The 26,978-nt window shown below is 43.1% G+C and overlaps 4 protein-coding genes across 6 annotated transcripts; 3 read left to right on the forward strand and 1 right to left on the reverse strand.

Annotated features, from left to right (window-relative positions):
- Positions 1-1,955: 1,955 nt before the first annotated feature.
- On the reverse strand, positions 1,956-18,225 carry CrebA (Cyclic-AMP response element binding protein A). 3 transcript variants are annotated; one of them, XM_015187077.2, is made up of 7 exons: positions 17,991-18,225; positions 17,131-17,492; positions 6,617-6,827; positions 4,862-5,385; positions 4,315-4,791; positions 4,111-4,254; positions 3,837-4,031 (listed from the first exon to the last, which is right to left on the reverse strand). In XM_015187077.2, the coding sequence occupies exons 2-7, from the start codon at positions 17,182-17,184 to the stop codon at positions 3,837-3,839; spliced, it is 1,605 nt and encodes a 534-aa protein (XP_015042563.2). In that variant the 5' UTR covers positions 17,185-17,492; positions 17,991-18,225. The 3 variants fall into 3 exon arrangements, with proteins under 3 accessions (XP_015042561.2, XP_015042563.2, XP_015042562.2); XM_015187075.2 differs by lacking the exons at positions 6,617-6,827; positions 17,131-17,492; positions 17,991-18,225 and adding an exon at positions 6,002-6,245 and having other exon boundaries at positions 1,956-4,031; XM_015187076.2 differs by lacking the exons at positions 6,617-6,827; positions 17,131-17,492; positions 17,991-18,225 and adding an exon at positions 5,674-5,707.
- Positions 7,470-26,958, forward strand: LOC4813541 (uncharacterized). The gene is made up of 6 exons (XM_033381484.1): positions 7,470-7,628; positions 22,503-24,106; positions 24,162-24,363; positions 24,926-25,116; positions 26,023-26,658; positions 26,721-26,958. The coding sequence occupies exons 2-6, from the start codon at positions 23,528-23,530 to the stop codon at positions 26,925-26,927; spliced, it is 1,815 nt and encodes a 604-aa protein (XP_033237375.1). The 5' UTR covers positions 7,470-7,628; positions 22,503-23,527; the 3' UTR covers positions 26,928-26,958.
- On the forward strand, positions 24,374-25,231 carry LOC6900341 (uncharacterized). The gene has a single exon (XM_002134702.3). It carries the CDS (start codon positions 24,586-24,588, stop codon positions 25,123-25,125), a length of 540 nt encoding a protein of 179 aa, XP_002134738.2. The 5' UTR covers positions 24,374-24,585; the 3' UTR covers positions 25,126-25,231.
- On the forward strand, positions 25,290-25,971 carry LOC6900342 (uncharacterized). Its single transcript, XM_002134703.3, has one exon. It carries the CDS (start codon positions 25,313-25,315, stop codon positions 25,895-25,897), a length of 585 nt encoding a protein of 194 aa, XP_002134739.2. The 5' UTR covers positions 25,290-25,312; the 3' UTR covers positions 25,898-25,971.
- Positions 26,959-26,978: the final 20 nt, after the last annotated feature.

Below are 26,978 nucleotides of genomic sequence, written 5' to 3' on the forward strand. Positions count from 1 at the left end.
CCTCACACGCGAGGTGAGTTCATACGAATCTTGCAATTTGTCTTGGCAGTTTTTTTCCTGTTGTCCATACCTCTTCTATATTCCATTACGACTCATGTTTTCGTTCGATTATGAGCGTCTGAGCTCACAAATATACCGAAATTTAAAATATACCGTAAAAATATACTAATAATAAAATTTTTTTTATTAATAAACGAGGGGAAACTTTGTGAGCCGTGGCTAGGGCCGGGGCTTTACATATATACCCGACACTTAGTCAGTGTGGTTCCCCTCTCTCGTAGTTTTTGAGATCTAGGCGCTCATCGGGACGGACAGACAAATATGATTCAATCGACTCGTCTATTGGCTGATCAAGAATATACATATGTATGTGTATATCTTATGGGGTCGGAAACGCTTTCTTCTGGGAGTAATAATATATAATTTTGAAGCATGAATTTGAGGAATAGAACCACAAACATCGGGACACGAGATTTTTATAATATGCTAGGGAGCAAGCCCCCTGCGCACACGCTAAAATATCAGGACCATTAGCTTAGAAATTTAGCACTCAATATGTACAAAAATTTGTATCCAGATTGTCGTACCCTATTCGCAGACATTGTTGGAATTATATTCCATAGTAGGTGGCAAACCCCATGCGCGTTTTATACACATTTTGGGCTAAGAAGGAATGAATGCCTGTTAAGGTTGAACATATGTACATATCTACTTAAATGTACATATGTACATACATACATATGTATATATTGTTGTGTAATATATGATTACAATCAATTTGAATTGCACAAGAATGTGTAGGTATTAATTGTAATCATTTTGTGGTGACTGTATGAAATCATTCTAGACTGCTCTTTTTCGTGTAAACTACGAGACACTGGAACAACTGTTCAAACAAGTTATACAAAGTTTAATATTGGATGCATACACAAATGATCAACGGAAAAAGTAAATTGAACGGTCAGGAATGAGCAGCGTATAGACTCAGAAGGCTATAAAGGATCTCCAAAGATACGAAACTCCAAAAATGTTTGGGTAATTACTTGTTTATAGATTTAAGATATACGGTATTGGACTGCGAACAAATTTAGCAGTCTCTTTTCATACCAGGTACTCAAAAAGTGCAGGGGCTCGAAGCTCGAAGGCAGTACATCGTTATGTGCATATGTATATTATAAGCTTGATTCTGATCAATAAGCGAATAGTTTTAGGATGCATACGGAGTATCGGCTTACACACATATGTACATACATTCCATCCATGTAAAATATGTACAAATATGTACATATTTGCATCCATTACGTTTTTATGCAGCGATAAGAGCACAAGAGACTGTAGTATATTTACATGAACTCTAAAACAAGCAGCAGTTATAAAAATAAATTCTACACTAATAGGCTGTTTACACTAGGGCTGCGTCATGCGTCTTTGCGTCTGGTCGAAGATATAGGGAGCATTCACCAGCACAACTTGCTAAGCTGATGATTATATGATTTTCATACATAAATTCATCCATCATATCGATATAAGCAAAAAGCAATGGATACTACTTACGCTACGGATTTACGCTAACAATTAATTATTAACCAATTGATGTTGCATAGTATAATCAACACTATCGTATGACAGTGTGAAAGAGGCGGTCCAAACTGTTGTAAATTAAATGCTGCAGGGTTTCCTGCGGCACATGTGTGTTGTTGGTGATGCCCAGTCCGACAGTGAGAGTGACCGACAGTTGTATGGACCTGCGCCTCCACATTTCCCCCGACCCCTCGATGGCTGGGAACTCCACAGAGCTGTAGTACACAGTGCTTGCCAAGACATATCTGGTGGATACAACCACCTAGTCCGGCCATTTAGTTATGTAGGAGACTTCGATGGCAGAGCCCGTTTCCGGTGTTCCAGGGGATAAGCAAGTAAAATTTTCAATAGGCAAGATGAATATCGCATATCGGTGCTGTTCTAATGGTTGTTTGCGTTTTATTTTGAATTGCACTTGCTTATTCCAAACTACAGCAACCACTCATAAAAGTTTTACAATTTTTTTGTGTATATTTTCTGGTTTTCGTTCGAATCGTTTTCAATTTTAGTTTACAATATGCGTTAAAACTGCTGTACTTTTGTGTATAAACATTTCAAAACGCTTTTACTTTTCCAAATGGATTGCTATTATCGTATCTTATTTGTTTATTTTTTAACGAATTTTATAGTCAAGTTTTTGTCATTGCACAAGCTTTTTCTTTCAGTGTGTTTCCATATTTTTCTATAAGGTTTTTCTTTGTTGTTTAATTTTACTAACAATTGCACAACTCCGCTTGGTTTACACACACATAAACAAAAATACATTAAAATACCTAAAATATTTTGTATAGATAGTACTCGTATTATCGATTTAATAAGAAATCATCGGTTTACGCTTAAAACTTCGCTTAAGTATTTTTCTTTTTTTTAGTTTTTAGATAAATTCAACTAATTTAAACTAGAATGACTCATTTTTTAACGCCGCGGAAAAAGCGCGAAACATCTGCATTTCTAGTTATGCCAAAAAATTGCACTAAGATGTAAAAAAAAAAAAAAATAATTGCTGCAAAATTTGATTAAATTGGGGTTTGCCCTCGGACTTTGAGGTCAGTGCAGCGGCGTCTTATAATATTAAACTTAACAAACAATAATTCATTTTCATAATTGGCTCGGAAATTGTTTAACTTGGCCAGGCAACGCGACAGAGAACCAATTCAAGATTCAAGATACTTTCTACATTCTACATTGGTGCGTTTCTTTGCGGTTGCTGGTGATAAACTTATGAAAAGAAACTAAAATTCAGCATATAAACATATGTAGTTCGTTGTGAAATCATTCTATCTAGCTCCATTATGGAATTGTTTAGGTATATACTTTCGTATCATTCGTTTGCTTGAGAAATGACGTTTAAAGGAACAAGAGTCATGCCAAAGATAGTGCAGAGATGCGGCTCCGAGGTCTTTCGTTCATTCATTCAATCATTACTAAAACATAATGTATGCACATGTATATCGCTGCTCGCTTATGTAGATAAAGTTAAATTATATCAGATCAGATCGAACAGAACCCACATCAAAGCATGCCATATCCCATTTTTTAAGCTTTTCTTCTTTGAATTTTTTTTTTCTTTTTTGTTTTTTCTTTTGTTGTTGTTTGTTTTTTTGGTCTGTTGATTTCGTTCTATTACGAGTACAATATTGTTAGTTAGCTTCTCTTATGACGCTTTTCTGAATTGGCTTCTGCTGTTTGAGCTCGTCGATCGTTTCTGTTGTGGTTGTAGTTGGAGTTGGAGTTACTCTAGGTAAAGTTTATATAACAGGAATGCATGACTAATATACATATCTATATATAAGAAACGTTCTACAAGTAGCTAGGACATACATCCATACACACAAATTATATGGTATTAGTTATAGGCATCTGGGTGCTAAATCTTTTTTGAATATGTATGGAGTGGAGGGAAGGGGAGTGGGAAAGCAGGATGAACAGTCGCGGAGTAGGAGGGAGGGAGGACATTTCTTCCGATTTGTGCTAACAAAAAGCCGGACAAAAATTCTTACATTTCCTTGCTAACAGCGCAAGTCTTATAAATTCTTCAAAACTCTCACAGAAAACTTCAGAAGTAATAGGCGGAACAAAAAATACAAAAAAAAAATGTATAGATATCTATATACATATACATTTATATGTAGCTATAGGTATAGCTGTAGGTGTAGGTGTAGGTATAGGTATAGGTAAATAGGTATAGATATATAGGTATTTCGGGAAGGCGGGCAAACAAGAAACGGAACCGGCACACGTCCTGGGTCCCTGGCTTAGGACTTTTTCACATTGTGCTTGCTAACTAGGGCCTGCAATTTGTGCAGCTGACTAAGTAGATTGGCATTGGTCTCCTCCAGCGACTCGAGGCGCTTCTTGTAGTCGTGATTCTCAGTGACAAGAATTTCCACGCGCCTCTCCAGCTGGTCCATGTACTCCTTCTTCTTGCGACGACTTTCCTGAGCAGAGATCTATGAAAGGGAAACAAAACAGAATTAACATTAGAGCTCTGGTCCTGCCTCACAGGAGCTTGTTTCCAGCTCGACTTACTTTATTTTTAATTTTACGTCTGATCTTCTTGAGCGATTTCTCTTCGGCTTTTGTTAGCGGGAGCTTCTGCGGTATCGGATAACCCTCGGCCAGCAATGTGCGTTTCTCCTCCTCTGTCAGCAGCAGTGTGCCTGTAGAGCCCTTCTGCAAGTCAAAGAATTTGATTAGTATTGCTACTGGGTAGCAGGAGCTTGACGAACGTACCGGCTGGGAGCTTATCAACGGCGTGTGTATGGGCTGCCTTGTTGTGGTCGTGCTGGTGTTGGAGCCGGTGCCGGTGCCGGGGCCGGAACCGCCGCAGCTGGCAGAGCGCGTGATGCCGGTAACGTTTCGCCGCACCATGGTCGATGACTCGCCATTGGCTGCATTGGCCACGGATATAGAAACGGAAGCGTTGGGCGACAGTGGCGAAAACAAATGTTCCGGTGTCAAGTTACCTTCGGAATCGTCGCTGGGCAGAGATGATGGCGGCGTCAGGGGAATGCCGTAGGCATGTGACTTGCCCGAGCTGCTGCTGCTCGTGGTGCTGCTGTTGCTGGTGTTTTGTTTCTCGCTCTTGATCTCCATTTTGGCCATTATAAGATCGCCCTGTCCAAGGAGCGGGTGCTGGTGCTGTCTCTGCTGGGACTTAATGAGGTGATTGTTGCTGCTGCTGCTGCTGGTCAGCAAGAGGCCGCCGTGCTAATCAGGGGTAAAAAACACACAGTGAGTATAGCCGAACTGCATTCTCGTTTTTATAGGAATAGCCCACCTTCTGCTCAAAGAGCATTTCCGTCTGTAGATGGGCCAGATTGAGGCTCAGCTGGTGCTGCTGGGAGCTGCTCGCCTGTGAGTTGGGACTGGCGGGGCAGCTGGAGTCGGGCGACATGGGCTCATCCTTGATTGCCGACTCGTCGATCTCAATGTCCGAGCAGATGTCCGGTGATATGCTGCCATCCCGAATCGACGACAACGACGAGCTGCAGTCATTGTCGTACAAGTGAGGTAGTTGATAGTGATCCATAGCGGCGACCACGTGGCTGTGGCTGGAGCTGTTGCTGTTGCTGTTGCTCCCGCTCTGCAGGTGGTGCGCGTGCGTCTGGAGCCCGGCCCGTGTCAAAGTCGCTGTGGCTGTGGTCAGCTCTGAGCTCAGGGCGGGACTGCAGCTCACGCGGCTGCTGTGTGTGGCGGGTGTGTGCGATTGCGGGTGGAGGGTCAGGCATTTGGGATCGATGGTGGCCCGCACACTGGTGGCCGACTTCAGTGAAATGGCGGGGAAGCATTCGTCATCCATGTCTGTGGGGCAGGGAAAGAGAAACGTTCGAGTTAAATCCAGTTCCTGCCGGGGCTTATCGACTATCCCGGTTTCAATCGGTTTTAATCGGCTTAATTTTTTCTGTTCTTTTTCCAAAATAGCTTTAGGCCTTAACTACATACATACATATGTATGTATGTCGTTGTTGGTCCATAGCATAGCTGTGGGCTCCTTTTGGCTTTTGGCTGATTTGGCTCAATTGAAACAGACCTACGAGTACGAGTATGTGCGCAAATATGTTGGGTAAATATTGTTGAGTCTAGTCTAACCTACATATTGTACAGACATTGTAGGTAGGTATGTACGTCTCTAGAGCACTGTTTGTTCTGTACTCTACGATTTCACAAATATTGTGCAACAATTTGAATAATATTCTGTAAAAGAAGCCAGGCCGGGCACGCGTCGGTTCGTTCCACGACCCACAATGCACACATGTGTTTGCATTTGAAATATTGTTATTTCAGTTTTGTTTCAGTTTTTTCTGTTTTCTGTTGTCTGTTTTCTGGCAAAAACTTTCTTTCCAGCTCCACACACGAATTTGGTTCGTTTTAATTTTATTTGTACAGTTGTTGTACAGTTCAGTTTCTATAAAATTACAGATAATAGCACGAAAAAAGAAGCCCAGACCAGGCCGGGCCGGGCCAGGCCAGACCAGACCCCAGTCAACAGCAATTATACACAGTTTGCTCTCGTACTCGTTACGTTGCTCGTATGAGGCGGCAACACACACACAGGAAAGGAACGGAACGGAACGGAACCGAACCGAACATTTTCTGTGCTCTTCGTACCACTGATATTCGTATCGCGTCAAAGTACAGAACTTCATGCCCGAGTACTGCGTTAAATTGCTAAATGCTACCGCGACACTAAATAAAAAAAGCAACACCGACCAGAACACAGACACAAACTGTTTTTCAACTGTTATTCTTGTCAACGCAGTTCTAATGGTTGTTGTTTTCATTATAGTCCGTATGTTTGTATGTACATACATACATACATATGTATGGAGATGGCCTAAATAGACCAACTGAAAGCTGTGTTTGGATTGGTTTTTGGACCTTTCTGGCAGAATAAAACGCACTCTTCTCTATGCAATATGCTATGCAAATGTACCATAAGAGTCACTAGCGATCGATAGCATTTCAGTTACAGGCGATTACGATTACGATTACGATTACGATCACGATCACGATCACGATCACGATTACTTACCCTCGATTTTGGGGTGCAGACTCTTTGGTGAGTCTGGCAGGGAATCAACATCGCTACTAAGGCTATAGGAATGCTCGGTTTTGATTGGCAGCGTGCCATTGAGCAGCGCATCCGAGATGAGCTTGTCATTGAGTATAACGGTGGGATCTTTGACATCGCGATCGAACAGCCAGTCGTGCATATCGTGATCGCTGCTAATTTTCAAGGATTCCTGTAAAGGCACAAGCAAACAAATGGTTGGGTGGTTGGCAATTAGTAAATGTGCAAAAGTCATTCATAGTCGTGTTGCACGGCGATAGCACGGTTATATAATTTCCGAATAATAAAAAAAAAAAAAAAAAAGCAAAAGTACAACTCAACTTCATACATAGTGCATACATACATATAGACGACCTATAGCAAAATCACACGAAACCCCCCAAAACGCAACAGTACACGAGCGATGCAGATAGCTCACAAAATATACATATACCAATACATATACATACATACATCTACTATTTATTTGAAAAATACATTCTCGGCAGATCTGACTTGAATGTGGCCTTTTTATGGCATGAGGCTATGCAGTATATATTTTTGTTGTCAATCTTATCAGAAGACATTTTACCGTCGACAACGCGCAGCGATTCCAGCGTACCCTTGAAATGCTTGTTGCTGTACTCCGTAATCAATTTAGAAAGAAAATGGTATTCAAGTTATCAATGGTGTTGGGTCAATATTCTATGGGACTTGCAAATGGTTTGGATTGGTTCCCATTTCAATCACATCACCTTTGAAAAGCAGCGCCTTCCCAAAGGACAGACATATCGATAGCACACAGCCCTGTGTGAGTGGTGTGTCTATCGGAATCGGACCCATTACCATACCAATAGTGTTCTACGGCAAGGCTGGTTGCTGGTTGTTGGTTGCTGGTTGCTGGCTTCATTTTTAAAACCTTAATGGAGTTCGCGCAGCTTGCAATTCTCTTGTTCCTCTTTTTTGCAATTAAAAATTGTGTGAATCGTAAGAGGTGTGTAAATTATAGCAAACGGATTCAAAGTTAAGTGTTTGCGGCCGGCCGTGATGAGCACAGAATCAACCTTGAAAATCACTCAAAGTGCAACAAATAACTCTGCTGTTGATGTTGGGAACGAGTTCTCCGCTCGGCCTTTTTCTATTTGCCCGCAAGAAAAAACGGGGGGGAACGAAAAAGTAAAAAAACAAACACATCCAGAATAAATTTGGCTTAAATTTATTTAAAGCCAGATGATGTAATCCCTCCCCAATGTGCCAGATTTTGTTTTGGACTGAATTTACTTAATTGTCGCCAACCCAACCAATCCAATCTACGGCCATGCCATAAATTGTTGACCCATTTAAAATCGGCATTTTGTGGCATGTGTATGTATGTATGTATGTATGTACATGCTGTATGTGTCCTATGTGTGTGATAAAGAAGTGCATGTAATTACACTTTAAAAGCACATTTGTATGTAAAAATTGGCTGCCTCGCTTGGCGTGCCACCAAGCGTTGCGTTGCGTTGCGTTGCCCCTCGTTCACGTTCATGTTCTAAGCCACCAGCTCATGCTCAAATGGAATCGAATCCAGTTTTGGCCATAAAAAAGGGAATGTCTACGGCTACGGCTACGGCGTGTGTGTCTGTCTGTCTGTCTGTCAAAAGGTATGAGATTCTTTACCATTTCTCAGGTCTGTCTCTCTCCCCCTGTGGGTCTTCATTTCAGGCTTACCTTACCACTTACTCTGTGCATATGTATGAGTGTATGTACATATGTATGTATGTACTAAAACATTGATTACCGCTTGCACGCGTGCATTTTTAAGCAAGCATTGGCATGTCCGCACATGCACACTTCTGTATGTATTTATGTACGTATATATGTACATATGTATGGATGTGTGGGCGAGGGTGGTATGAAGACTCTCTAGCTGATAGCCCCATTGGGTCACCAAATTGATGCGATCCATAGATCGAGCTTGTATACACATACATATGTACATATATGCGATTTAGCGATTCATCAAGCGAAAAGTTTAAAAAATGCCCTCGCATTTTTCGGCTAATTCCGTTGGACAGTGCATTTAAACACAAATACACAAGTGCTTTCACCGCATTTTAGCCGTCTCCGTCTCCGCACATCAGGCCAAGAATCAGCAAGCAGCACCGGGCACGGCACATACATACTGGCATACATACATACATACACACATAGGCGGCGTAAGCTAAGCGAGTGTGTGTGTGTGTGTGTGTGTGTCTGTGCGTGCCTGTTGTGTTGTGTTGTGCTGTGCTGTGTGTGTGTGTGTGACTTTATGATGAGTTCAACGAACCTCGGGAATTGTTGAGAATTAGCAATTCTTGAAAAATGCTACCAAAACGGGCAACACACACACACACACACAGGTGTGCGCGTATAGCATATCAGTATGTATTTGTGTCCGAACCATGTAGCTGTTGTCTTGGCTTTGGTTGTGGCTGTAGATGATGGCGATGGCGATGGCGATGATGGTGATGATGATGATGATGAAAGAAAGAAAGCCAAGAGAAAAAGACGCCAAGGCAAAAGTGCTCGCAGGCATTTGCTACTTCTTTTGTGTGTTGCTGTAGGATCCGAGCTGCGGGGAGAGAGAGCATCATTTGTTGCACGTTTCAGGTGGGGTTTCTCATTCTCTCCCTCGCTGCCGCGCTGCCTCCTCTGCCTCCTCTGCCTCTCTGCTTCTCTGCCTCTCTGATTTGTGCTTTGTGCAACGAAAGCGCCGTGGCACGGTGAAATGGCTAAGGGCGCCTTCTCAAGTGGAAAGCCGCTTGGTGTGTTCCTGGTGCTTGATGCTTCAAGTGCTGCCTCTTAAACCACAAAAACCGCTTAAGCACCTAAGCCTGACTTGGGGGCAATCGATTGCTTAACCAGGCTGTCGGAGCTGGAGTTGGAGCCGTGTCCGAGTCCGAGTCCGAGTCGGAGTCGGAGTCTGGCTTGGAAATGCAATCGATTGACCCCATTTCAAAGTCGATACTCGTGAAGAGTAAACCTGTTGCATTCCCTTGACTTGGCTTGGCTTGGCTTGACTTGGCCTGGGGAGTACGAGCCACCAAAAAGGTTCTCTGAGAACTTTTCATTTACGTATTTACGTATGTATTTTGTAACCCAATCAAGCAAACCAACCAACCACTTTGAAAACAAAAACAATCAAAATAACAAAAACAAAAATCAAAATCAAAATAGCCGCCCGAGGGGTTTTCTTTATCTTACGGCATTAAATTAACATAGACATGTTTGTGTGTGTGTGTGTGTGTGTATGTGTGTTGCCGGTTCCCGGTATTTAAATTTACAATCTTCAGCTCCCGCTCCCCCTTCCCCTTCCCCTCATCCTTATCCCCATCCCCATCCTCGTGGTCGTCTCTCTCTCTCTTTCTCCGTCAGGTGAAAAAGGGTGAAAAAGAGCAACAACAAACATACAATTTCATAAAATAATTAAACTGGTTATAGTTTTGTTGTTGTTGTTGTTCGTTTTTTCTCTTTTCGTTTCTTCTCCAGTCTTTCTCTTGGCATATCTCTCCCTATCTCCTTTTGGCTCTGATTTTTTCTTTCGTTTCTTTGATGGTTTTGCCCATACCTTTTTTCGATTTTGCTTCTTTTTTTTTTGCCTGCTCCACAAATTGGATTGATTAAATAATGTTGCAGCAAGCGAAAACCTTTCACATTTACAAAAATGCAACTGTATGTGTGTCGGAGTACTGGAGTGGCGGAGTGGCAGAGTGGCAGTGTGGCGGAGTGGCGGACTGCTGGAGTGTGAGACGATCATTATGTATGGTACCACACACAGAAATCCACTCGTGTGTATGTACATACACATGTATGTATGTATATCGCTTTCCTTGTGTTGTGCACAGCATTTTTAGTCTCGAGTCTTTATTTCTTTTCAATTTTTATGCCCATGCTGCATCATTCGCCGTTGGTAAAGTGAAAGGTGCTCGCTCCCACAATTCGAAAAAGCTGAAAAAACCAAACCGAAGTGAACTGAACTGAACTGAACTGAGAAAAAAATGCCTTTAACTTGAAAAATTGCTATGGTTTTTGTTTTTGGTTTTTGGTTTTTTTTTTTTTGTATGATTTGGCTTGCTTTGGTTTTGTTTTTCTTGAGCGAGTTAAATGGTAATGGGGCGGCTTTAAGGCTTTTACATGTGTATGTGTGTGTACGAATAAATGTAAGTGTAAATGTAAATGTAAATGTAAATGTAAAATGTCAATTTCGATTGCCTTGAAAAGAAAGTGGGAATTGGCCAGCACAAAAGGTTTAATTAGACCAAACCAAAAACCAAAATTCTATCAATTAAAAGGCATCCGAATCAGCATCGATTGTTATTACGGGGCTAGCAGGAAGGTTTTCGGGAAAATCACATCAATCACAGTGTTTTTTCCATGTCGTAGCTGTATATTTTCGCATGTTAAAAATACACCATAATGTGTTTAAAAATAGCCAAACAAATGAGGGGCAGAGACAGGGTGGGGGCGTGTGTCCAATGCGGACTTGGCTTATCACAAACCTACGAGTAGTACGTACATACGTACATATGTCTGTGCCCGTGTGAGAGGAATGAAGAAAGTACGTAAGCAGTCGCATGGTTGCGGCACGTCTGACGGCCCCAGCAACTATTCGCCAAACGGAAACCAATGTGAAAGTAACAAAAAAAAAAACAAAAAAATTAAAAATGAAAGACTGTAAAAGGGGGAGACCAATACAGATCAAATTCTGCCAAAGACTCCTCCAAAGAGCTCGAGCACCCACACACACACACACACACACAACTCCTGCCTTCCGTCGGTGTCCTCTAGTCCCCCAACAATTCGCATTTCGTAGCTTGGGTGTTGCGTTGAGTGAAACCCCTCCGATTGTGGGGGCTTGAAAAGATCATTATAGTCTTCGGTTCCAAGGTGCAAACGGTGCCGTTGCCGTTGCCGCTGCCACTGCCTTTCACAAAATCTTTGACGTGCGGAATCTTCAGCTGAAGCCAAATCTGCATTTGTACGAGTATGCAAAACAGCCATAACCAATTTAGCAATGCCCATGGATATGAGTCAGAGCCGGGCGACCTTATTCAACAGAACAGAATGAATTCTCTTCCAAGGTTTCTTGGAAAGATAAAACTGACAAATGTGCTGTCACTGGGTAATTACGATATTCTAGGCCTCAACGCGAACACGAGCATGACCCTCTAATGGTCTTTGATATATGTATTATGCATTAGGATAGGCAGATTAGTTTCGACGACACTTGCGAATTTTCTCGCTTTAAGTTTTCCTTGGGAAAGCTTCAATCTCTTTGTTTGCCTTCCTGTAATAGGCTTCCAACTGTTGCTACCAGATGCCTGCTGTTACACTTATCGTATAACACTTCATTAACACTCGCAATATGTTCCTACGCCCACGCCTAGTACGCATCCAATCAACCCAACCCAACCCAACCCAAGCCGAGCCAAGCCAAGCACCCAGCCTGCCCCCGAAGAAAACTCTCTTCCATCCTGGGGCTGGAACATATTGTACTCTCGTTGCAAGTCTATGAATAATTCACATATTGGCTTGCCACAGCCACTTCGCGCCATCCTGACATTGACGTCAGAAAAACACAGCCCGAACAGCTGTCCGACCGCCGACCGCCCACCGCCCACCGCCCACTCTCGGCCAGTGGTAAGAGAACCTTGCAAGAGAGCCGGGCCGGGCAAAGAGAACTCGCGTGGACACTGCGCATCCTGTTTGACGCAGCGCGTGGCAAAATTCGCATGAATGGACGCGAACGGAGCTGAATGGCCGTGGACGTCAACGGAGAGAGGAGAGCGGAAAGCGGAGAGCGGAGACAGGAGAGCGACGGGCGAAGCGCTCTACGTAAACCGACACTACTGGTGTATGTGGGCGATGGGAGAGGGTGTCGTGCTTGCACAAATTTAATTATGCGCGCTTTTTTGTGGGCCCGCCATATGTTACGACTTTTGGCATAGAAATTGTGACGCTGGAGCGCGCTAAATTTGCAATAGTCCCGTCCCATTCCGTCCCGTTCCGTCGCGCTCACCCCCCCACTTCCCTGTTTCTCTGCATTCGCTCGGATATCGGTGTGTGTGTTAACCTGTTTTGCAGATTGCAACGCTCGCATCGGTTTATTGGAAATGTCAAAGTTAAGCAATACACACACACACACACACACACACAGACAGTGTGGGACAGAGACAGAGAGCCATGAATATCGCCGTCGTCTTATAGACCATATTGAAAGTATCGTGCATGGCCCGAACTAGTTATTCAAATATGCTGGCTGGGCCCCACCGTCGTCGCCTCTCTCAAGACTGTCGACTGTCGACTGTTGCCAAGCACGTTTTTTTTTTCTTCTTTCTAATTTGTTGCTGTTTTTGTTTTCCGTTGGTTGTTGTTCTCGTGTGCATTTTAAATAGCGGGGCTTGTGCATTAAGCCGTTAGAAATTTAAACCTAACCTCAACGTGTTGCATGCATTTGCATGCACAGTGGTGCACGCTCGACCATAAAGGGTGTCAAATTGGCTCCAAGAAATTGTTAATAACATTATGCACGGACGGACAACTATACCTGTACGTATATACGTACGTGTGTATGTATGCACGTTCTCTTCTCGGCGACGACCATTGTTGCCATTTTCTGCTTATATAAGCGAAAGTTAGCCCACAAAAACAAAAGCTCTAGAAATGTTAAATTTTGTCATTATGAATACGTTTTCTTTACGGCTTTGTCTCCATCTAAATGGAAGACGAAAAAGTTGCTGACTTCTTAGCATGCAGACCCACCAACCAGCTCTACCGCTGTACCCCCCTATCCCTCTATCCCTCTCCGTTTGGGCCATAATAACGTTTAGGAAAGTCGAAATGCTTTGACGTTGGTCAGCATTCTTTTGTGAAGGGGACTGCAGTTTTTCTTTTTTGCAGTTTTCTTCGCCGCAGACCCAAGGTAATCATTTTCGACGGTTAAGCATTAACCGTCCAACCAGACAGACTGGACACTGTTATTTTCGAGGCGATTGCCTTCGGAGTTCCGTTTTGAAGCTAACCTTCTTTCGGCTTCATTTCAGATATCAGATATCAGATTTGAGAATTCAAATTTCAAATTTCAGTTCTTCCCAAGGCGCAACCCTTTCTCTTTCCGCTTCTCCAAATAGAAGTACATGCAGTCATAGAGAAGATTAGCTTGGTTCTAAATCCGCCTAATGATGCCTCCATCATTTTTGTTTTCCTGTTTCCATGTGCTCTGGAGGCCCCTTATCATCGGGATGTGTAAAGTTTAAATAATAATTTTAGCTTTCGGTAGCAAAAATTTCTATTTCTTATCACCCAAATGGACCACAAATACACACAAGTCTTTCGATAGAAAACGTACATTGTTTGAACTGGAGGTGGCTTTTAGTTTCGGGAACTCGTTAGAATCGCGTCGTCTTTCCATGTAAAATCCCACAGCTTGATTGGAATGACCGAGTGATCAAAGCAGTTGCTGGATTTTCCCCTATCAATCGATTTCCACGAAATTCCCCCTGATCTTATGTACATATATAAATACATGCACATGTGCATATGTATGTCTGTGTGTATAGGTTTTTTTTTGCGATTGCGAGACAAATTAATGATGATTTTGCTCTGAGAACTCTTCCAGGCATTCAACTGATAGGGGAAGCACTCGAAGATCTCCTAATGAAAGGGAAGGGGGTGATAACAGTGATCGGAATCTCGACTGGACAATACACGTGACATTATCGGGGAGGGGCGGGCGACCAGGTCCCGTTGTGGCCAGTTTTGAAACCCTTATTGAAAGATTTTTTCTTGGCTTCCCTTTTATTAAAACTGATTATCTGCACGTCGAATTATTTATAGTTTGTTTGTTATGGTTCATCGGGGGAAAAACCTCAGGGAATCATAATTATTATTATTATTCATTTATATATATTTTTTTGTTTTTATGTACCCCCCTCCCCCACCACCCTCTTTAAGTGGAAAGTGGTGCGCTAACCTAATCAAGACGAAGCATTTCAGGCCTTATCTGTTTTTTTTCGCTTTTGCTTTTTGGTTACAAAATACTTTGTGATAAGATTCTTGATATGCCTCAAGAGACTTTCAAGTGATAATATATATTATTAAAATACGCTAAAATGAGAAAACGATAGGAATGAGACGGGCCCGCACTCGCACTCGCACCCTTATGGTGATGGATCCATGGCCATGCACTGGATTGGAGAGGAGTGATCCCCGAACCACATCGGGAAAGAGTATTTCAACGAAGACTTTCCACACGGATCAATCCATTCTGGTACGCGCTCACAAATACTCGGAGAAAATTGCATTCGAGATACTTATGATGTAATTGAGCGCACGCCCCGGGTACTGTACTGGTATATTGTAGAGCTTACTGCGGAAAACACACAAAAACAAAAACAAAAACAGAAAGAGAAAGAAAAATAAAAAAACTACGCGCGTATTTTCCCGGGTAGCGGGCCTATTTCTGTCGTTCCGTCTACATTGTCGTGTAGAGTAGTCGCCGGGGCACATTATCTCCCGAATAGTAATGACACTGACGGACCGTACCGTGTACCGAGTCGTGTACCGTGTTGACACGCCGCAAAGTGCAGCAGCAGCAGCAGCAGCAGCAGCAGCAGGCGAAAAAAGTCATTACTTTGCATTTAGAACAGCTGATAGCGGCGCCGCCGACGACTAGCACGACCGCTTATCACCGCTCCATGTGTCCTCCGCGCATGCCGTAATAGATTCTTCTTTTGTGCCTCGGCATGCTTCCTCCACAAGACGGACAGGCAATACCAGTGAAAGGCAGGGGCTGGATGCCGATGACTGGCAGGCTGGCAGGCTGGCTGGCTGGCTGGCTGGCTGGCTGGATGGATGGCTGGATGGCCGGACGGACGACATGTACTCATTACTGTTTCCGCAGCGATAAGCAATAGACGACGACGCTGTCGACATCTATTCTACTCCGTAAACGAAGCTCAACGCAGACGCAGCCGCAGACCCAGCCCCAGCACGCATACGAGTACATTTCATTATATGGAAACATTTCTACTTCTGCGAGTACTGCTAGATTGTTGTGTGGGGGCGATAGAGAAATACAAAACAGAAATGGGTGGAATCGCTCGATAATGATAAATTTCTTTTAATTTCTTGGAAAACTCCAATTATCATTATCGCTCAACACAAAACAACTTTGTAGGACAGCGAAACTTCTAAGTTACGAACAGCACTACTCCCATACTCGTCTGCTGGTATGCTCGACCCGACTGTTATCAAAACCATGTAAATTGATATATTTGAACACAGAAAGTCACTAAAAATTGCCTTTTCTTCCTAAAACTATGGAGGGAACGTAGCTGTTCAGATAAAGGCCTTGAGCGTCGCTACCTTTCCCCTCCGATCCTCCGTTCCACCGTTCCACCCATCAGTTTTTTTCTTCTCTTCTCTGTACTGTTCTGTTCTATTCTGTTCTGTTCTATCATATCTAGCTATTTTGCGAAAGTTTTCTTGAGTAACGCCAATGTGCGTGCTCCTCCCGGAACGACCCATTCTTAAACAAGAAAACCCAACTAAGATTCTGATTCAGGGTGTGTTGTATATTTTGGTGTCTGATGTTTGGTAGCCTGCCCGGCTAGATTCGATTAGATTTTGGTCTCTTTTCACAGTCAATTTGTTGAATTCGGGGTCTGTTGGTGAGTGGACATTTTTATGGGTCTACTTTGGGACAGAGACAGGTTTGTTCGTGGGACAGCTTTGAGATTGGAGCGCTCTTAGGTAAGCGAGCACATGCATACAAACACATGCACATACACATACTCATACCAATACAAATTCGAACTATTTAATATGCAGAGAAAGAAGGAAAACCATCAGTAGGGACGAGGGAGCCTTTACTTAATTTGGTTTTTCTTTCTGCCTTTTCAAATCGATCATCAACTTAGCATTCAACTCATGAATAAGTTCACGTTTTCCCCCCTAACTGATAAGCTTAATGTGGGTCATTAAAATGTTTTTCTTTGGATTTTTAAATGCAATTTCGTTTTCGTAGAAACACGACACGAAACCTGAAACCTTAAAATGTGAACAGAAATGACTTAATAATCTTGTACTAAACTTGTCTCCGGTCAGGGATTACAGTTCAAAGGGTCGGTTCATCCAGTTCGGGCCAATAGTCAAATGCTAAAAGAGAAATATTTCCACATCTGTTGCGGTGAGTGTGAGCAAGCCCAATACGAGTCTACGATTATACCAGTATACTGTCTCGTGTCTCGTAGAATGTTGACGAACATTGCCTTATCGTTTCGCTTGCTTAAGTGTTCGGTTTTAGCTTTCCCCGTATACCATATACCATATGCCATATACCTTATACACCATATACTACTTGGCCTGGCTCATATCAAGCATACTATTTTCTGTAACAAAAGTTCTCAAGTAGGAGTATCAATCGATAAAGAGACAGAGACTCATGCCCTGCTAATAAATTAAACACTCACCGGATCTAAATCGGAATCCCATATATCTTTGAGGTCGCCATCGTAGAATTCCATGGTTCTTTAAGGTTGATTCTTTTTGGATGCGATGCGATCTAAGAAGTCTGTCTCTGTTGATCTGCCGGTTGGGTTTTCGGGATGATTTGGGTCCACTTCTGTTGTTTCTGTGTTAACCCACTTAGGACTGTCTGCTTAGTGCTTATTATTATATTATTCTCATAGAATTTTATAAATTTCTCTGCCTGAATTCTTTTATATTTCTTTTTTCTTATATTTTCTCTTCGCGCTCTCTTTTATTTTCTTTTCTCTTCTCCTTTTCTCTTTTCGAGCGAACAGTTCTGGGCGATGACTTATTAAGGGGAAACCTGTTGCTTCCAGAGAATGTTTTCACTTGACATTGTTATGGTCTGTGTGTTTGTGTGTGTGCTCGTTTGTGTTTGTGTTTGTGTGTGTGTGTGATTCTGTCGGGCCGGGCCGTTCGCGTGTGTATTTGTGTGTATCTGTGTGCGGATCTAACTTGGTTTACAACTTGCGGCCGGATTCAACTTGTTGCATGCTTTATTCTCCTCTTAGTATATTTCTCTTAAACATTAATTGAATTATTTACTTTTTTCCGTTTCGGAAACACTCGTTTTTCATAAAAAAAAAGTATTTATATTTTTTGCTTTCGGCTTGAGTACCTGGCAATTTAGTTTATGTATTTGATTTCTTTTATTTTCCGTGTTTTGTGTCGGATTGCGATTTAAATTGATTTAATTTAATTTTTTCGATTGCTCTCTGTTTATGGTACAGTGGCTTTGCCGGGCCCATGAATAATAATGGCATTTAATATGTGTGGTTAATATTATTAACAATATGAATACCGGTAGTGCGACCGCAGCCAACAACGAAACGATTGTTTGATAATTTTATACTTTAGATGATGTTTTTTGTCAAAAAAATGGATATTCTTGTGGTATATAACGGAACTAGATTTCGTAGCAAAATTCGACACTATGTTGTTTCATTGTTCGCGGCTAAAATTTTTGTGAGACCATTTTCCACTTTCTGGCTTCAATATGCACATCTTTACTGCTCATGTTGCTAGAGAACATGCTGCCGCAAGTCTAAAAAGCCGGTTCGAACAAACCAAAGAGAGCGTTTTTACTCAATTTTGCGTCTCAAATATGAGAGACATGGTAAAACTCACGGTAGGTACGGCCCCTTCGATGGCCTAAGTAGTTTTCCACCCGGCTTACTGTATATGATAAACGATATATAAAATCCATTTTGTGGTATATTAGGTCATAATCATAATAAAAAAAAGCTTAAAGAAAGTGCCAGATTCCAATGCATCATATGTACGAATTTTCTCGCAGCATTACAAAATGGGTACATGAATGAAAGAATTCTGGAAATCCGCAGTCCCACTTTTTTTACTTTTTACCCTTTTGCTTCACACAGATTGTTTTACGCTTACTTTTACATTCAAGTATGTTTCAAAGTGGATTTTATGTACATACATTTCATTCAGAGCCAAAGAGAAAACGATCTCTTCGGATAACTTTCACGCTCTTTGGAGCTGGTCTAAAGTGAATGTAAGCCGGCTTTGACGTAGAGCCGAGACTCTCTGCATAGGAAAGGAAAACAAGTTTCTTCCGACGCGCTGCGCTGCGTTGCGGCAACATTTGTTAACCTGTTTTTTATTATAGATTTTTTGTTGGTATTTGATTTGGCCTGCGAGGGTTCCGTTCCCCTCTACCGCCAGACCAGACCAGACCTGACTTTGGTTGCCGCTTGGCAACCCCAGGGCCGGCTCTAGTCTTGCGATCGGTTGATCTTGTCAACTTGACCAAGTTATTTGAACTATGCACATGTGCAGTCCATACTTATAGCTAAGCCTTTTGCTTTGTCATTTGAAGGCAGGCAGGCTGTTGCCGGAGTCGTTGCCGTTGTCGTTGCCGTTGCCGGGTTTGGGGCCGGGCTCGGTCGGAACCGACCAGGCCGGACTGCAGCAGCGACGTCAGAGACGGCATAAAGTGAATGTACTTTCGAAGCAAAGATCCGGTTTAAAGCTGCCTTTGCCTTTGCCTGGGCAAGAGATACATCGTCAGACGATGACAACTACACTACTAAAGCGGCGACGACAAAATGCTTGTGTAATACATATGGATAGGAGTAGCCATAGCCCCATGCATGTCATGTGCACCCAACATGACCCAACATTAAACATGGAAATGGACAATGATTTGTGTTGAGAAGAACTCTATCCACAAATATGTAGTTATTATTTATTTTAATACCCATAATTTCCAAATATAGTAAATGGCTTAAATAGTAAATCGAATCGAAATTCCGCAAAAGCATACGCTCAGATCAATGAGCTCTGATAGCTGAACGGGCAAGCAAGACGGCACAGTGAGAGAGATTAGTATATCTACATACATATGTATGTACATACCTAAGAGTGTGTACTTATGTACATACATACATACATATGAACGCCCTCATGAAGGCAGAGTAAATTCATTTTGTCCAGACTTAACGTATCTATTATATCAATCAGACACACTTTCTAGGTGGGGAAACCCCGAAGATGATCTTGCCACTCTTCGGACACTCTTCTTCACTTTGCTGTGGGGCCAATACCAGCTCTTGATCAATTTGCGAGGTACCGTTTATTTTATTTTGGAAAGATTAATTAGAAGATGAACATATACATATGTATGTATATGTATGTCTATTTTATGTAGTCAGATTTTAATTGCAAGCGATTGACCCTAGCTGTCGCGCGTACCGAGCCATAATTCATCAAATTACTCCACCCAAAACATTCGCAGGAGCACCACCTATATTTTGTTTGCTTATGTATGTCATATGTACATACATACATATTTGAATCGCGATCCCATCAACATCATTAATGTGCATTGTGTGCGAGCGGGTATGCGCGTATACCGCTTGCAATGGATGTGTGAGTGAGCGCTTGTATTGTACATTAAATGCATGTAATAATTCGTCATGCTGGCCGCATTTGAACCCGTATATTCGTATTCGTATTCGTATCTCACATTTTTCTCTTTAATGGAGGGACACTTTGTGTTGGGTTGCTTGACTCTCGGGCTCGAGCCGGACTTCTGTTTAGGAGAGGCAAGCAGACGCTGGCAGTGGGGGGAATCGAAACCAAACCAAACCCCATCCGCCCCTAATTTGCAAGGCAGAAATACCGATAGCGATTCTCTTAGCTCGGTTCTGCGCTTCTCTTTTGTTCTCTTGACAGCCAGCGGCGATCGTGAGCTTCTCGCTTCAAGTGGCTTTTACAGTTATATAGCTGCGAGTATATGTAGATACTTATACACATACACATATCTATAGAGAGGGAGAGAGAGACAGAGAGAGAAATGTACATTTGTATCGCATGGCTCTGGTACAAACATTTTTCGCCACTGACTCGTATGTATGTATACTTTTCTTCATTTTGCTTCTCTTTTTTTTATTATATTATGTGTACATATGTATTTATTTATTATTTGATTTGTGAATCACATCGAAAAGTTATAGTGTCTGTCCGTGGATGGGGGTGTGTGTGTGTGTGCTGCAGAGTGTTCCCTGGAAATGTAAAGACACAACAGTTGGGCTGCTGTTGAGAGAAAAGTAGAAGATGGGGCGGCGGATGCGGCGACGAAGGTGTGTCTCCTCGTTGGGACACTCTCGTTAGTGGCTCGTTTCTTGTTTATCTGTGGCAGTATTTTAATCTGCACTTGAGATTTTCTTTAAAATATAATTTAGCATTATGCCATCAACTTTTGATTAGATTCCTGTGCTGTGACGGCTTTTGGCTTGATAATTTAACAACTTACTTCCCCTATGAATGAATTTTTGTTATTGCGGGTGATTCCTCTTATCAGAAGTACAAAAATCCCTGCAAATATTTGCTGCCGTTCTTTCGGAATGGAATGGGATGGAATGGAATTGTAAACCCCGTATAAAAAGCAATTGCTGCTCGAGAAAGTTGAACGCTCTCTTTCGAGAGCATTACTCGCAAATGCTTTTCCAGGCTAGAACTGTATTTAATGTACATACATACATATGCTACTCATAATGTTTCTGGGGAATCTTTCCCGATAAGTATGCGAGTGGCAGGACACAAGGGACGGCTTATCAGGGTGCTGGCATGAGTCATGAGTCACTCCCTAGCAATTCCTGGGGATCAGTTGTGTTGACGTTCACTTTCCCAGCGCCCCCGGAGAGTTCCCTTATCTTGCCCAAATTTCGGTACTGTGTACCAATACCATTCGAACTCTCTTCTTGAATGATATTTGTATGTACTATAATTAGCTAAATACATAGTACATATAGGAAAACGCAGCTGTGCCTTTGCCTTTTTGCTCGCTAAAAAACAGTAATATGCAAAAAACATATGCCAAGCCATCTAAAAATATGTACAAAATACATGTGTGTGTCTGAATATGTATGTTCAATTAGCCCAAACCATATTACGATCTTCCATCTACCATATACGGCTATCTACGAGTATTCAGTTAATTCCTCTCGCCGAATTTTGCTGGCAAGACAAAAGGTGCGATATACTTCATTCTGACCCAGTTTATCATTATCACTTTGACAACCCCCCCACCTGGCCCCCTTCGTACCGTACCTGCCGTTTGCAGACACCCTACGCAATTACTTTTCCCCGAAAATGATGAAAAATGATCTCATCCCACTGCTGCTCCTCTCCCTCAGTCGATCGTGTCATCGTTATATTTCATTCCACTTGTTTTGGCTCCACAAAAAGGTATCGTACATATCTTTAAACGGCACGGTGGCCAATGATATTAACACACGGCTGTAAATAAATGCACATGTGGATTGTAAATTAAGTATACAATTCGTAGATCGAAACATTCATTGTACACGAGTATCTGTGTGTGGGGTGGGGGCAAATATGAGGCATCGTAGCAGACATTTCGACGTCGCGTCCGTTGTCTTGTCTTTACAACTGAATCCACACATCGTAGCGTGCCGTGCCGTGCCGTTCCATGCCGTTCCATGCCATACCATGCCATGCCGTCTCGTCCCGTCATGTGCATTGAGCTGTCTTTTGTTCTGGCTCGATCGATCTTTCCGTTTCGTTCATCTGTCGATTGCATTTAAGGCAAATATCCCTTATAAGAAATGTCTATAGCACAAAAGACAGTACAACAACAGAAGATTGGTTACGTTCGCACTTGTTTAAATACTTTGATAAAGAACTTCCACTTCTTACCTGCATCTGTATCTGTATCTGTATCTGTGTTTGTGTCTGTGTATCTGCTGCTGTACCTGTGCTCGTGTTGGTTTTTGTTTATTTTTACTTTAAACTTTTTTTATATTTTCTTTCCTTCTTGCTCTTACAGGTGCACGATAAAGCTGACCATCATAGACCAGCGGCGGCCAGCAGCGACCAGCAGCGACCAGCAGCACCTATTTATGTCTTATCGTCGGTGGAAATGCTTGACAATAAATTAGAATTTGTGCAAATTGTCCCAGCCCAGCCGATCGATCCACTCCACTCGATGGTCCCGCCATGATCGTGCAAATAATAGAGTCAAAACTGAAGAAGCAAAAGCCCTCAGGCAAATCGCAGATCTCTGTGATTTATACCATAACAAAATAAAACCTAAAAAAATCAAACAATAACCACAGAGTCGAACTCTGGGTACTCTACCCGTATGTCCTTTTTGAGGAATCAAGTAGTGGCATCACCATGGAGAAGCCCCTTTTTGGGGTGTAGAATCTAGATGAATTATGTCCATACAGCAGGGTATCTCCCAGTCGAGCCACGTCATTAAATACTCGAATGGGCTGCCTGCTTGGGCTTGGTGCCTTCGATTGTGGCTATCCATAAGCAAAATACGGACAATGCGGCGTTTGCTGAGGTCAACGATTTCTGTTACGTTGTCTTTCACGCTTTTGACGCTTTTTTTGTGACTTGGTCTAAGAGTGTGTGCGTGAATATGAATTTATAAGTTTTGCGGCTTATGTAAACCATTCAGCAAAATGAGTGGAAGTGCCACCATCGAAATATGTAATGGGCAAGAGAGTGTGGCCTGGCCTGGTCTGGCCTGGTCTGGTCTGCACGCCAGTGATGACATAATGGAAAACAGTTGCGAATCAATACGAAGAAGCTGTAAGGTGATTCATGGAGAATTCATCGTAGAATATTTTGTAATACAATGAACCTCAGTGGCAGGCGTCTAAAGATACACATCTTGAAGGTCTTCTGATAAAACGCTATTCAATTAGACTAAAATGAAATGCATGTCTGCAGCGATACTCCTATTTTCGGCAACTGTGTCGAAAATATCCGCATAAATATAATGGAGAGGCTGCTGGGTTCCCTCAGTTACCTGAAGAACTTACCCGAAGAACTTACCAAAAAATGTCCAAATATCTATCGTACCTCTGGCTGGTTCTGCTGTGGAGCGGCATGTCACATGGAGATCACTTTGATGAGTGTGACGGAATGGCCGACGAGTCGTTTGTCCAAAGCTTAGACAGCTGTCAGTCCTATGTGTACTGCATGGGCGAGGACTCGCTGAAGGGCGACTGCGATGATGGTGAATACTTCGATGCCGAGTCGGGGGGCTGTGATGATGCTGCCAATGTGCAGTGCTTTCTAGACGAGGTCGACGAGCCGGAGCTGGAGCCGGAGCCGGAGCCAGAGCCGGAAGAGGCAGAAGAGGAGGAGCTCACACCAGCCACGGCACCTCCAACGGATCCAGCACCACCGGTGGACCAGTCCACCGAAGTGGATATCCTCAACATTGCGCCGGTGGTGAAGCCCAATTGTCCGATCAGCGACGACCCCAGCCAGGTCATACTCATGGCCAGCAACGAATCATGCACAAATTATTATCTGTGCTATCACGGACATGCCATGGAAATGCACTGCACCAACCAGTTGTACTTCAATGCCCTCACCGGGCAATGCGACCACGCGGAGAACGTTCAGTGTGCGGTAGGTCTGAGAAGATTGAAAGATATCGATCGATTTACATTGAATACTTTTCCAGCTGGAAGATCCGCGCGCCCACAAATGCCTGCCCCATATGACAGAGTTCTTTCCGCACCCGGACAAATGCAATTACTTCTATTACTGCATCAAGGGCTTCCTGACAATACAGCAGTGCCCCTTTTACTATGGCTGGGACATCGAGCGAAGGAGTTGTGTGCAGATAAATGTGGCGAAATGCTATGGAAACTCCCGGCGAACATAAGCACGTCTGTTCTTCCGGTCTCGGAAAGCCCAAAGCAGCCAGAAAAACTCATTTCAGTTCCATAGAGTTGTGTACACGTAGGAGATAAGAGGGGATATTTATTGATAAGTTACAGCGTTTAATTAAATATAACTTATTTCAAATATCTTGATTGCCACCTGCTGAACAGTGTCGACTATAAAAAGCTTAGCACACAGCTCCACATCCATACTGATCGACAATGGGGCCCTCCTTGCGCTTTGACTTTGGCCTGATCGTTTGTGGCGCCATTATCGTGGCCTGTGGCATCCATGGCCTCAACATTACAGAATGCAATAATCAATTCGGATTCATAAACAACACGCGGCCCAACTGCACCTATTCCTACATCAACTGCTCTGGCCAGGACTCGACGTTCTGTGTGGACAACATCACTTGCAGTGTCGCCTTCTATTGCAACGAGCCAATCATTTCGGGCAATTCCACTGTTGCGCCGCTTAATTCAACGTCGACGTCGACGTCGACGTCAACGTCAACGTCAACGTCAACTTCAACGTCACGATCGCCGATCCTCTCCACAGCCTCGCCGCTGGATGTGCGAGAGCAGTGTCATCAGGGGGTAACCAAAAGGTTCAGCTATCCCCAGAATTGTAACTACTTTTACTACTGCGTGGACGGCTTTCTGCTTGTCGAGCAGTGTCCCATTGGATATGCATTCAATGCTACGACTGGAGCTTGTGGCGGACGTACACGGAGCTCCATGGACTGTACTGTACGCTGAAGTAGTGAGAGCTAAAGTAGAGAAAACATTTTTAATTAGCCCCGTGTCTTGTCAAATAAAATCAATTTAGCTAGCAAATAAATTGAGCTTATAGCCAGAGCCTTATCTCATTGACGAGCGAACCGAAGCGAACTCCCACCTATAAAGGAGGCCCTGACCTGGAAGATGGGAACAGTTGAAAGCCTATATGTGGAAGTTGTTGTTACTCTTTGGCTGCCTGCTGCCTGGCCATCAGGTGGGGGCGGCATTCCTACAAGAATGTCAGGGAGTGATCATTAATAAGGTGACAAATCCCGACCAGTCGTGCAGCGAGTTCGTTCACTGTAACGGAGACGATTCCTACTACTGTAATGGGGATTGCCTGGAGCCTGTCGATTGCTATGGTGCAAATGAAGAACAAATCGTTTCCCCTGCACCAGAACCCGCCGTACCGGAAAACCCCAAGCCAGATAGCACATCTGCCCCAATGACATCGAGTCCTCGCCCATCATATACGATTAGACCTACTTCAGCAGCTTCAACAGCCTCAACAGCCTCAACAGCCGCACCAGCAGTAGCAGCCACAACCATTTCGAGCACCGATGTCCATGTAATCTGCAAGACGAGCGGCCGAAACAAGGTCTATCCCTACCCGGCCAATATTAACTACTACTATCAATGTATGGGAGATTTTCTCCTTATCCAGCAGTGCCCGCAGAATTTTCATTTCGATGCCGCGCAAGAACAATGTATTGCGACAAAACCTTATCGCATGATACGGCTATTCATGTAAGATTCCCCAGAGAGTCGTTAATAAAGAAGATACCAACCGTGTTCCTAAGCAAATTAAATTCCTATACTCGTATACTCCCAAATGACGGCAAGAAAACCCCGCTGACTACACAGTCACATGAGTAGTTGACTTTTTGGAACGATACAGAGAAGATGTCGAAGCTTTGTGTTTTCTTGTTTCTAATGGGCTTCCTTCTTGGCAGATGCCAGGCGGACGAATTTGCCGAGTGCATTGGCAATGATGGGGGCTTTGTTTCCTCTCAAAAGAGCTGCGCACACTACATTTTCTGTAACGGAAATGATTCATATGACGGTGAATGCCCTGACGGCGAATACTTCAGCTCCGATACGGAAATGTGCGAGCCAATGGGCGATATTGATTGTCGCTCAGGACAGGCTATGGAGACGGATAATACACCAGAATTAGATTCTAGTACAGATAGCTCAACAGTTGTCCATACTGAATCGCCTTCTAATAGTACTCTAGCAGCCGAATCACTGAACGCCACATCAACTCCAACGTCCATCGATGGCCCAGGGAGCAACACGACAGTATTTGCCCCGAGTGTGGAGATAATTGTGACCAGTATTTGCCCACGAGAGGATAACAAGAGCCGCATCATATTAATGGCAAATCAAAATTCCTGCACGGACTACTATGTTTGCTATCAGGGTGAACCGTATCCCATGAACTGTGCGGCCACCTTGCACTTCAATCCCCGCACTGGCAAATGCGATCATCCCGAGAATGTGCGATGTATGGTGGGTTTAACAGATAGAAGATTCTTATAAGCAATGCCTTCAAAATTGTTATATTCTTTTAGGCAACCACAAACAATCCCCGGGAGCAGTGCAAACGACATACGATGGATATTTACCCGCACCCAGATAATTGCAATTATTTCTACCAATGTCGCCTGGGCTACTTAATTGTACAGCAGTGTCCTTTCTTTTATGGCTGGGACCACGAGAAACGATCCTGTGTAGTTCTCAGCCAGGCCAAGTGCTATAACCAAAGGAAATTTCAATGAAATGATAATAAAACTTTAGTATGTACTCTAAGCTTTGGGGACCTTCTTTGA

Source organism: Drosophila pseudoobscura, chromosome X, assembly GCF_009870125.1.
Source record: "Drosophila pseudoobscura strain MV-25-SWS-2005 chromosome X, UCI_Dpse_MV25, whole genome shotgun sequence".
Classification (NCBI taxonomy): Eukaryota; Metazoa; Arthropoda; class Insecta; order Diptera; family Drosophilidae; genus Drosophila; species Drosophila pseudoobscura.

Coding starts and splice junctions, on each gene's coding strand:
- CrebA (XM_015187077.2), bottom strand. CDS start 17,184: ATGGAATTCTACGATGGCGACCTCAAAGATATATGGGATTCCGATTTA. Junction 6,828..17,130: donor GGGATTCCGATTTAGATCCG/GTGAGTGTTTAA, acceptor GTGCCTTTACAG/GAATCCTTGAAAATTAGCAG. Junction 4,792..4,861: donor AAATGCTCTTTGAGCAGAAG/GTGGGCTATTCC, acceptor ACCCCTGATTAG/CACGGCGGCCTCTTGCTGAC.
- LOC4813541 (XM_033381484.1), top strand. CDS start 23,528: ATGTCCAAATATCTATCGTACCTCTGGCTGGTTCTGCTGTGGAGCGGC. Junction 24,107..24,161: donor CGGAGAACGTTCAGTGTGCG/GTAGGTCTGAGA, acceptor ATACTTTTCCAG/CTGGAAGATCCGCGCGCCCA. Junction 26,659..26,720: donor CCGAGAATGTGCGATGTATG/GTGGGTTTAACA, acceptor ATATTCTTTTAG/GCAACCACAAACAATCCCCG.
- LOC6900341 (XM_002134702.3), top strand. CDS start 24,586: ATGGGGCCCTCCTTGCGCTTTGACTTTGGCCTGATCGTTTGTGGCGCC.
- LOC6900342 (XM_002134703.3), top strand. CDS start 25,313: ATGTGGAAGTTGTTGTTACTCTTTGGCTGCCTGCTGCCTGGCCATCAG.